This window comes from Thunnus thynnus, chromosome 2, assembly GCF_963924715.1.
Source record: "Thunnus thynnus chromosome 2, fThuThy2.1, whole genome shotgun sequence".
NCBI lineage: Eukaryota > Metazoa > Chordata > Actinopteri > Scombriformes > Scombridae > Thunnus > Thunnus thynnus.
Window position 1 is genome coordinate 28,843,288 of NC_089518.1, and position 12,344 is coordinate 28,855,631.

The 12,344-nt window shown below is 41.4% G+C and overlaps 1 protein-coding gene across 3 annotated transcripts in view; it reads right to left on the reverse strand.

The window, feature by feature from the left end:
• The window catches only part of arl15a (ADP-ribosylation factor-like 15a), a 122,593-nt gene that overhangs the window by 67,536 nt on the left and 42,713 nt on the right, over nucleotides 1-12,344 (reverse strand). For all 3 annotated transcript variants that reach the window (XM_067614922.1, XM_067614906.1, XM_067614915.1), the window contains exons 2-3: nucleotides 9,977-10,121; nucleotides 5,536-5,595 (exon numbers count right to left, since the gene is read on the reverse strand). In XM_067614922.1, coding sequence (XP_067471023.1) covers nucleotides 5,536-5,595; nucleotides 9,977-10,121 — 205 coding nt within the window. The remainder of the gene's footprint in view (nucleotides 1-5,535; nucleotides 5,596-9,976; nucleotides 10,122-12,344) is intronic.

Genomic DNA, 12,344 nt, shown 5'->3' on the forward strand with positions numbered 1-12,344 from the left:
CCAATAACTAGGTTACTTAGACACATCAAATGACAAGACAGAAAAGTCCTGTCTGGTAATGATAGTGAGGTTGTGTGCTTTATCAAGGACAGACAATGTGTTCGAATCAATAAGTACGGAGAGCTTGACAGAGGGAGTGAAGATTGAAAGAGAGGCAAAAAGAGACACAAAGATAGAACAAATAATAGGACGAATACTAGGACAATCTGGAAGCAATGGTAAAGAGAAGAGGAGATGGGAGACATAAAGGAAAGGAAGAAAACAGAGACAAAAGCCAGAGTTGAAGATGAGAAAGAGAACAAAATGAAAACAAGACGGCAGGGACTTCAGTGACAAATGCATGAGTGAGACACACGTATATAGCTCGGTCTAAATCATTACAGGCATCAAACAACAGGGTTTCCTGCACATAAGCTGCTTTGTGCCTCTGGTTTAATAGACAGCTTGCGCTCATGACAATCTGGCCCGGCGCATTCAAGGCAGGGAGAGTTAAAAATGTATTACCAGGCTTAGCAACAACTCAAGTTACAGTTGTAAGTCACCTACACTTACATGTCAGGATGTCCCAATCTAGTTTTTCTTGATCCTAATCCGAGTCCTTTAATATTGGGTATCTGCTGACACCATGTCCGATTTGATACTTATATTTACATAGCAGCAGAGACGCATTGAAATAACAGGTATGACCTTCCAAATTAATTTAATCTAAAAATACTGAAGATCCAGGTTCAAAACTATAAAATTATCTTAAATAATTGACATGATATGGATGAAAGTTTAACTGAACCCCTAAATTTGACGTGATGCGAACTGCTAGAAAAACGACATATCACTCTGTTGGATTTGTTGGAACCATGGAAACACTCTAAGTACAGACATCGGCTTGCAGAGAGCACACAAACCTGACAACAGCTCACTTTAATTTTGGCCTGTCATCAAGTTACTCACAAAATTTATGTTAATTAGCAGCAGCTGATATGATCTGTCAGCCTACAACACAGTAAGAGTTTAGGGCTGCACAATATTGGAAAAATCTGACATTTCGATATCTCTTTTTCTGAAATATATATATGTTGCCATATGAAAAATACAGGAAATTTCACAGTGTATACTGCATACATGCAGTGTGTTATTCATGTACAGATATACAATTAACAATCATAATTTACATCATTTGGGTACTTTAAAAGTCTATCCTCTTCTAACAAAACAAAACCTCCCTCCTTCTTCTACCACACTTGGTTCAGCCCTCTGCCACCCCTCCAGAAATCAGCTTGGACTCCTCCACTTTCGGTTTCACATACACAACTCTGACGCCCCATTGACAAGTGGAGAGAGAATAGGTGAAGAGGTATTTGGGAAAAACAACACGTTTCTTAATAAACTTAGGAATGGACTTGTGTCTCACATTTGTGTTATTTACATGTAATCTATCATTTCTAACTATGTTCAAATGTATGCTTAATTTGCGTGGTGGAAGATAAACAGGCCTCGGCTGAGGATGGTAAAACTCTCATACTCAAGCAACAAACAGATTTATCTATATGCTGGCAAGATGTAAGTACAGACAAATCTGGATTAGGGGTGTCCGTGTCGGTTAATTTTGCTTTCAATAGACTAACACCTATTAACCAGTAATTAACTGGTTAATTTTTTAGAAAAGTTGTGTATGTAGCTTTCGTTTGTGAGAGCTGTCCAGCAGTTGCTGGTAAGAGTTAGCTTGTCTGCCCTGGTTAGCTTGACTTTCAGCTCATCCTTCTTCACCTCAAAGTGTTTTCAATGCGTTTTGTCACATTAGCTCTCGATGGCAAACGCTGTAAACACACCTGTCACCTGCCCTGCATGGTGCTGTTAAATCAGAAACACTGCAGCTACACCTCACCTTATCTTTATACAGTCTATGGGCTACACACAGCACACAGCGGTGCATGACTATGCTAACAATGCTAGCCATGCTAATTAGCTGCTAGCCACCCTGCAGGTTAGTAAAATGGATCTGTCACGTCTCTTTGTATCCTCGGGTTGGTGCTCCTGTCCGTGTTGGAGCCTCCATGTGAGACGCTTCACTTGGTAAATGTGTCTTTTTAAAATTTATTGCGGCGCTGCACCCATCCTCAGTCCCGCAGGGTACCAGAATTTGGCACCAACTGAATAAACGAGAATAACATGAAGTAACGGGTTTAGTAACAAACCCTAGTATGCAAATTAACCTATAAACCAACATGCATAAGTGGTGAAAAATATTCTCGGTGGTTAACTGATTAATGGTTAGTTTGCTATGTGCTCTGGTGAAGGGGTGCACTTGATCTGTTTATCAAACAACCAAAAAAGGCTCATTTTCAGGTTGTGGTAGGCAACTTGTGGGGCCTGCTTTGGCTGTTTGATAAATTGATGAAGAGCACTCCTTCACCAGTGCACATTGGGAATTGATCAAACTGTTTATCCTAGAACCCTTAAATCAGACTAAATTATGTAATACCAGACAGACTTTTCTTTTAGATTAGTCATGGAAAATGAGAACCTTGCGAGGTTTCCTTTTGGATCAAGCAGCAAAAAAGTTGTAGCATGATGTGTTTGAGTTAATTTGCCTTACTTGATATTGTGCGTCCTGCAATGTGACTACTGCACATGCTCACATTGCAATGTCGATGCTGAAACAATATATTGTGCAGCCCTAGTAGAGTATAGTAATGAAAGGATCTACATTTGATCGGCTTTATATACTTATCCTTTAAAATATGCCTGGATCAGCCTTGATACTGATCCTTGGGATCAGCTGGGTACTTCTTTATTTATATGGATTAATAGCTTGCAACATTTTCATGACAGAGGAGACCTGGCTCATAAGCCAACTCTTAGTGCCATGTTACGATCTCTCCCTGCTCTTTGCTGTATGCAAGATTTCTCTGCGTGCCAAAGGTGTTGACCTTAACACTCGCTTGTCTCCCATGTGCCCTCTTCCTGTTCAACTTAAACCACTTATGTCTCCCAGATGAAATGGGTTGAGAAATAATCAGGCTTATCCTGCCAAGCAAACAGCAAAGACAGAGTAACTACATAAAAAAAGAGTTAAGGCGAGAACTTTAGTAAGGAAGGATTACATCTAGTTTTAACTGCAAATACTAACAAATAGTTAATTTCAGCATCAGCATTTGTGTCTTAAATGTTCTTTTCAACCTCCTGCATTTAAGTTCATCTGCCTATGCAAGACTTGCTTTACATTTCTTAGTGCAAAGGAAGAATACTTAATTGACATTCACTGGGTTTTCCGGTGGGAGGGGAAGGAAATACATGGGAAGTGCTTCACGCTTCTCAACAAGCGCTTCGCCCCTTGCCTTAGTCAAGGCTGAGTGAAGAGAACAAGCCACAAAGGTATTGTGTAAAACAAGTTTTTGGGGTCAGGAATACTGATGTTTGTGCGTCACATCTTGTATCATTTTTCTGCATCATTGATGCAGTGCAAAATAACATAAAACTAAACCAGGCATGTTTGCTTGTTTTAAAGCCATAGGGAAAGGGGGGAAAATGAATGCTAAAAAATGGGAAGTGTTGAGTAAGTCACAAACAGAGCAGAAAGGGGCTGCTTTAATAAGAACAGGATCGGGAAAAGGCTCATTATGAAAACTGACCAGTGGAACATTATGCAAGAGCATCAACTCTCAAGACTCCACATTTACGTCATATACATTTGGAACAAGAACAGTACACCTTCACTCAGCCAAACAAAAAAGGGTTGCATGTCAACATTTCACCTCAAACTAAATCTGCTACTGCAATCCAAATAAAAACTAGTAAGTAGAGGCATCAAAACATCATGTGCTTGTTTTTACCCTCTGCAACTCATCCATAACGGATGGCACCATAAATCGCTCAAATTCTTTTGCTCTGTGTCTGTTTAGCAGGGGAGTAAGGGTCCAGGCAGGGGGGCAAAGAGAAAAAGAGAACAGATTTCATCATCCTTTGCTGTGGTGGCAGCCTACACTAACTTCTCTAAATCAAACGTGTCATCCGTGGGACCAGTGTTTTTCCAACCACAATAATGTCCCACCAGACTGGCTTTGACCCAATCCAGAAAAACCTCTTTTGAAAACCCCCTAATGCGCTCTGTCCAAATTTGGTAGCACTCTCGTTGGTGGTCCCCCGGTGCCTCTTTGTGTGTGTGTTAGTGTGTGTGTCTGTGCGTGTATGTTTTTCATCTTTTCAGGAGGCTAGGTTGGGTGAGCCTTCAAAATATGCACTGCACCTGTCAAGTGCCTAGTGTGCAGAAAACATAAATTATTTTAACTCTCAACAAAACAATACATTTTCTTGTGCCACTGAGTTGCTTGCAGGAGGAGGGATAGCACTGATTTATCCCTCTCTTAAGGCTCCCTTTAAGGACTGGAGGCCTCCCATTGCATTTGTTATGTTTATGTATCTCCACCTCAAGATCCCTCATCTGTGCTTATTAAACGGCTTCCTCGAGTGCTGAACATTTCCAGGAATAACAGTGTGCAGACTGTACAGCCACTTTAAAAAACATTAACAGGTCTGACGTCTGTACACAAATGTCAGTCCATGACCGAAAGGTGTGATGCTACTGGAGGTAAAAACAAACATGCTTTTGCATCCTTTGCTTACACTGTTTTGTGTAAGCAGTTAATATTGAGAGATGAGATTAAATGAGATATAAAACAGGTGTTATCATGTAAAAGGGGAAACAAACTGACATGTTTTTAAAAAGGCAAATCTGCACATTCAGATTTGTGATGTTACCAAAACAACCCATGCACATACTTAAAGAAAGAAGATACTGTGAGAATTTTATGGTTATAAACCCATGAAAATCAGTATTGACTATTAGTAACTAGTACTAAACACTGAACAACTGCAGGAGAAAAATCTCAAATAATGTTTTTAAAGCTTGTATTGTTTAAGTGTTATTCATTAGAGAGAATAAGCCTATGTTACCATGGAACTGGCCATATCAGTGATCAAGTTTTGAGTCCTAAAACCTGGAGTTAAGTTACCTTTTTTAAGCCACAAGGCCTCTGCTAAAAATTATTAAAAAGTTAGCATACATTAATTGATTGTGCTCAATAGAGATTTTTCTTTTTATCTTGTCAAATAAAATAAACCATTAAAATCTATATGTTATAAGTTTGATATGATGACATATGTCCGAATAAAGAATAGAAATTGCAAAGAAATGGCACATCAATACCCTAGTACTTGCGACTGTTTTCAAATAAATACTTCACTGTATATTCAAAGAGTGGTTATTGCTTTTTTTTCCCTCAACCGTAGTGCCTTTGATGCAGTTTTCCAGTGTAAAACCACATGTAGAAAACCAATTAAATTATCTTGAGGCTGCAGCCAATGAACCTGCAAATATCTGGTTTGACCCACAAGAAAACGTCATTGCTAGACCACTCTATTTCAACAAACACAGACTCACCCACAAATTGTCATTGTGAGTTTCACCCGGCAAAAGAGGAAATTGTAAAATTCAAATTCTTAAAGCTTGTACACCAAGGCTGCTCATGTGTTTCTTACCTCCAAGCTCTTTTACATTCAAGATGGCATTTGGAAATGGCACTGCTTTGATGCTGAAACCTGAGAGGAGAAAAATGAGAGTCCATCAGTGAAATGACAAAGAAATTTTTACGTGTATCTGAGTTTGTGTGTGTATGTGTGGACAGCACGTGTTAGGAGTGATGAGAGTCAACTTTAAGGAATGTTGGCTGGATTGCCTTTCAATAGTGAGAAAATGGCAAAAAAAATGGACTTAAGAAATCTACTTTATCATTTAGTTTCCCTGGGATATTTAGTGAACCTTTTCCAAACCACCAGCTGATGAACACAAAGAGCACTGACAACATATTTGTGTTGTAAAAAAGAAAGAAAAGAACACTTTGTGTGGTCTGGGTTAGCAAAACAGAAAAACAAGAAAAGCTAAACAGAATAGTGTTTTGTTCCATGTTGGAGCTGGTGGAGAATAAGTTAATGTCTAAAGTGCTACCATGTATTATGTGGTTTGTTTCTGTGGTTGCATACAGTGGGAAATAATAAAGAAACCCACTGACAAAAGACATTTAATGTTGTTCAAATTATGCTAAATTGTCTTGGTGGGAATTTCTTTCTTGGTAACATTCACAAACAGGAGGAGAGATAGGAGAGAAAACCGATTATGATTTTCTAAACATTTGAATGAACTGCTAAATGTGGCTTTTAAGCGCATTATAACATTCCAAAATCATGGAGTAAGAAGTGAGAGAAACCACAGGACACTTCCCCTTCATTGTTCGTAATGATCTTTTCTGTAGATTTGGCAGATAGAGACAGTGCTGACAGCTAAATCTAATTTCAGAGAAGAGAAGACACGTGACCTGAAGACAAGATGGCTGCATAGCTCTGTTGCTCTTGCCCCATCTTTCCCAAATCATCTAATTAAACATATTAGTTCAACATTTTTCTGAACACGAACATTCAATAATGCAGTCAGAGAAAACAAACAACTGTGGCATCCAAGCAAACCAACACTAATTTGAGTTAAACATCAAGCAAATCCAACAGTGGTATGGAGGATAAAGTATTAAGTACGATCAAGCTAACCATGGCCGAACAGCGTCAGTGTATGGAATCCAAGTTCACAGAATTGAATGATACACTTGACAAAATGCATCACAACATCTCTATCTGCACAAAGGATGTGTCTTTACAACAATCATACACTTCCATTCTTTCTAAGCATATGGACACCACAGAGAAGACCAGTACTGACAACAGGTGTAAGATAGGGATGCATGATATTGGATTTTTTGCCGATATTCGATATGCCGATGTTTCCAACTATGGCCGATTGCAGATGCCGACATATGCACATATTTTTTTCCAGATGGCTGAGGAGACTATTATGCATGCCAACACAGATTGTACTAAGTATGATCAAGAAAGACAATATATGAAGGAAGAATTTAGGAAGCCTTTAAACTTTAATGAACCTGCCAAATTGGTGGAGCAGTAGAGTTTTCATTGAGTTCATTAGACAGACAGGATTAATGTGTAGGATTTAATCTCTGGTCCACACTCCGGAGCAGAAGGTGGTGGTAATGCACCTAATACGCTGGTTGCCAATTGCCATTATAAACCAAAAAGATTTTTTTTTCCCCAAACAGAGTGGTACATCCTGTCAGCCGAGGTGTTTCCTATCTGTGCAGCCGAACTTAGCAGCACCTCAACTGACGCCTGGGACACACTGGATGCATGAACCTCAGCAGTGCGTGTGCATTGCTGAACTGCTGCGTCTCTCACGCTTGCAGCGTCCACACTCGATGCGTGTCTGCTGCAGCGCTTCTGCCACTGGCAGCACTATCTTTCTCGTTTTCCCTGTCTATTTCTGCTGAGAACCGCACGCGTCACACGGAGAAAATAGGCGAGACCTCGAATCTCTAGATGAAGCGACGCAGCAGCCTCACGTGACACACGCGTCTCACGCGGGCAATGTGGCTGCTCTAACTTGTTAACATGGGCGCCGAAATGAAAAGAAAGAGGTTCCGCGACGCACACGCGCTGCTCACGCATCCAGTGTGTCCCAGGGGTGACTGTTTCTCCCTGACAGTCCCGGTGCTTCCTCCACAGGCTTCACTTCACTCAAGCTGCCCGTCAGACCAGCTGCTTCTTCCCACTTTAACCTGAATAACAAACCAGGGCTCAGTGCTCTGGTTGGATCCACATGGAGAGCCGGGGCTAACGTTAGCTGAGAGGTTAGCGGAGCGTTAGCTGCAGCATGGCTGGAGGGAAGTACAGCCAGCTAGCTTCTGCTAGCCTCCCAGCTAATGTTAGCCCCGGTTTTGCATGTGGATCCAACCAGAGCACTGAGCCACAGTTTGTTATTCACGTTAACCATTGATGCAATACACTCAGAGCTGAGCTTGCTGAGACAGAATTGTGAAGCAATTTCCATGTATTAATCATTTATTGCCAGTTAGTGAACGAGTAGTAATTTAACATAAAAAATGTGGCTTTCCCCGACTTTCTCGGTTGTCTGTAACAACCTGTGGACTAATTTTCTATGTGAAGGCCCCAGGCCGGGAGACAACATTCACAGAATACTTCATGTATAACACTTTTCAATAGATATTAAAACACCCTATGCTGTATTGTCACTCGATGCAGAAAAAGCCTTTGATCGGCTTGAGTGGCAATACCTATGGGAGGTGCTTGAGAAGTTTGGCCTTGGCTAGGGCTTCATTAAGCTGGTTAAGGTACTTTATACAAATCCTTCAGCCATGGTGACAGCCAACAACGTCTTATCTACCCCGGTCTTCATCTCTAGAGGGTCCCATCAGTGCTGTCTTCTCTCTCCTCTGTTATTTTCTCTTTCTCTAGAACCTCTAGCCCAAATTATAAGACAACATTCCCTTATTGAACCTATCACTTTTTGCAATACACACCATTCTCTGTCCTTATTTGCAGATGATATACTACTTCATGTCAATAATGCCCCTTTTTCAATTCCTCACATTTTGGATGTCTTTGCCCAATTTAGTTCTCTCTCTGGATATAAGATCAATTGGTCCAAGTCCCAACTAATGCTTCTTAATCTGTCCTTAAACCCATCTACATGCCCATCTCATATTCCAGTGGTTAAATCTTTCAAGTATCTAGACGTTAATATCAACCCCTCTTTACAATCTATTTCCAGGAAGAACTTCCAAAACATTCTAAGACAAGTAGAGGAAGACTTGGATAGATGGACAAACATACCTAACTCTTTGTCAGCTCGAGTCCCCATAATCAAAATGGACATTCTCCCCAGAGTAAACTTCTTTTCCAATAATGATACCCCTCCTTCCCCCAAATGACTATTGGGACTAATTAAACAAAGTAATTTCTAAGTTTGTGTGGGGTGGTAAACGGCCATGTACTAAGTTGTCCACATTGCACAGAAGTAAAAGCGATGGTGGCTTGGCTGTCCCGAATTTTAAATTGTATTTCTGGTCGTATATGTTACGCCCTGTGTTAACATGGCTTGAGTCCAATGCTCAGGTCTCATGGAGACCAATAGAAGAGAACCTCACCCACCCTCATCAGTTACAGGACCTCATTTATTCTGCTTTGCCTCTTGCTAAATGGTAAGTGTGAGCTTGGTCCAGTTAATTCCTTTTAATTGTCAACATATAAATAAATAAATATTATTACAAAAGGAGCACCCTTTCAGTTTTCACAAACGTGAAAGGCCCTCTATAGAGCCAGTGTTTGGTTTGTCTATTCTGGGCTACTATAGAAACATGGTGGTGCAACATGGCGGGCTCCGTGGAAGAGGACCCACTCCCTATGTAGATATGTAGGGCTCTTTGTAAGGTGATGAAAACACAACAATTCTTATTTTTACTTATTTACTTACTTATGAATATTATATTCCATTTCTGCCAAGTCCGTTCCACTAGATGCCACTAGACACACTGCACCTTTAAAGTGCACAATGACTAAATCTAAAATGGGACTTCTGCAACAGTTCAACGCTGACTGCTGACAAAGCCAGGGGAGGGAAGAGGAATGTCAGTGTCCTTGAGGGACTGCATTGCGTATATTGAAAGCAGAGCATTGACTACCAGCAGAATGATGTACGAACCCCTAAAGCCTCCTCTTCTGGACATACTTAACACCAGCCTCCCACTTGACTAGAAGAAAGAAGCTGAGTATTGGCTGGTGAGATACAGCAGAGTGTTTCTGGCATGACTACTGGGTAGACATACCGAAGACACGCTTCCCCTATTGGAGAGCTGTAATACCTGGATAGCATTATCTATCTGTGATTCCAATTCGGAGGACAACATGTTCTTGAAGCATGACAGCACTTCAGAAGCTTGGAAAACATGCAAGAAGGGAAGGGAGTAAAGGTCTATCTGCATGCTTCTATTTAGGTATACACATTTTTACAGTGAAAAATGTCCCTTTTTTCCCCACTGATCCATATGTAATGTGCACATACCTGTGGTAGGAACAATTCCGTCGCTGCCCTCACTACAGAGGCGTGAGAGCAGGCTGGTCTTTCCAGCACCTGTCAGGCCAATGCACACCACATCATACTCTGGTCTTGGCGGTGGGGGTCCTTTACAGCACAGTGCCCGGAAACACTGAAAACAAGACAAATAAAAGAATGAATACTGGAGGGATAGGGTAGTGATTAAGATTCTACATTTGGAATCACAACAAGTTCAGCTACCCTAAAAGTGAATATTCTTGGCATAAACTTGCATCTCTCAAACTCTGCAGGAAGACTCTCATGGGCCTCCCTGCTGTCTTCATATGATGGAGCAGGAAACCCCACTACATCTCAAAAACGTGTCTGTCTATGAAACACTTCCAGATTGTCAGTTGATGTAAGAGGAGCAAACCAGAAAGGTTTTTTTTGTTTTGTTTTGTTTTTTTAAAGGAATGTAATACCACAAGATGTTTTTACATCTATGATTTAATGTAATCATGTCATATAGTCTACATAAAAAGAAAAGATGTGAAGGAGAATAAGAGTGTCAAATGCACACATCTAAGCACTGGCGCAACATGTTTTTGTCTGCAGTGTCTGTGTGTGTGGACCCTGTCTGATTGGGCCCTTATTGCAGCCAGAGGCAGACCTGACACTCAATGAATCACGGCCTGGGACTGAGGGCCTGCTGTGAGACATTAAGGAGCAAATGCAGTGTGAACCGTGAATGAGATCTTTAAACTTGTGTGGAGAGATCAGTATCCAAAACTAAAAAGAGATCTCTTTTATTAGCAAGACAGGAACCAGTCTGGACAAGGCAGGGCAGACACATACACACACACCCTCACTCTCCCATCTACTATATCACATTTCAGGTGGAAGAACATCAACACAAGATTGCTTACTGCTCTTGTCAGGGGACGACCCTGTTCAACACACTGCTACTCTGTTCAATCAAAGACTCTGACAGGAAGGAAAACACAAGCACAAGTGTACATGAACTGCAGCACATCTGTGCGCACATTCTCCAGGTGTGCTTTGGCATGCCATTAAAACATATACCTCAGTGGGGAGAAGCAGATATAAACAAATGGGAGGATAAACAAATATGCTGTATCAACTTTCAAGTATCGTTGGCAAATGTTCAAGATTTAGGTTCAATACAAGACAACAAGAATTTCTTTTCGAAAATTAAATTTTAACTCATTTCTTGTCATGAGATGCATGAAGCACTATGAACAAGCATTTTCTTCAGACTAGCAGCGCTTGCTATGAGATACGACCATTGCCTCTTTGAAATCAGGCAGGAACAGGGGAGCGGCAAAGAGTGTTGCAGCCTCAAGTCTTCCGCAGACCCCCAGACATCAGTGACCACCAGGGTCAGTTTTCAGAGCCGTGCCAAAACAGAGCTGCTGTTTGATGGAGATGTGGGGAATCTGCTTCAACAGAACCAGACGTCGGCTGAGCAATCCGACCCCCCCGACTCCTTGGTGAACCCGCCAGTCTGCTCAAACAGGAAACATTCTCCTCTTCCAGAAAAACGGTAAGATCAGAAACACACGCGTGTCAGATGGAGGAACACATGTAAAAACTTGGTTTGATGAGGTCATTCTATTCTCCTTCTTGCTCTCTGCTCCCCTTGCTGCCTCTACCCCCCACCTACCTTCCCTGAGGCTACATGTAAAGATTTCTGTAGAGGGTGAAATCCGCCCTTCAACTGTCAATCCTCCGAGTTGACAACTGATCTTTCAGAAAGAGCAAGCGGTAGAAGTAAGGAAAGATGGAAGCAGTGGAGCAGTAGATATGAAGTTGCTATGAGTTGGGTGATTATTATTTATTCACTCTCTTATATAAATTTTATCGGATCAAGTGTACATGACAAAGGCGGCGACAAATAAGGTTGCTGCCTAATTGGCATGCGGGAGTCGAACAATTCCCACCACCTCTCCCTCAACGTACAGTGTGGATTTCACAACAGTTAGAAAAGAAGCATCCAGGGCCTGACCCTGGGGTCCCCAGGCAGACAGTGGCCCCTGTGAGAGAGAGCGAGAGAGAGAGATGGTAGCTCCCACCTCTGGCCCTCTTTGACAGCACAAGATTGACGAGGGGAGCTTGGTCAAAAGGCTCACAGGAGAAAAATAAATATGTCCAAAGGCCTTTGCTTACTTCAAAACATGCCCCTCCCCTGTTGACCACACTCTCAATGATCTTAGAGTCAGTGTGCTGTGTCACTGAGACTCTGAGACAGTCCTATGATGACTACTTCAATAAATCGCCGAGGCATTCAGGAAAAACAGCTGAGATTAAAATTGGAAATTGAATTCAATGTACAGTCAACAGTTGCCTGAATGCTGTTTGAGTGATTTACAGTATG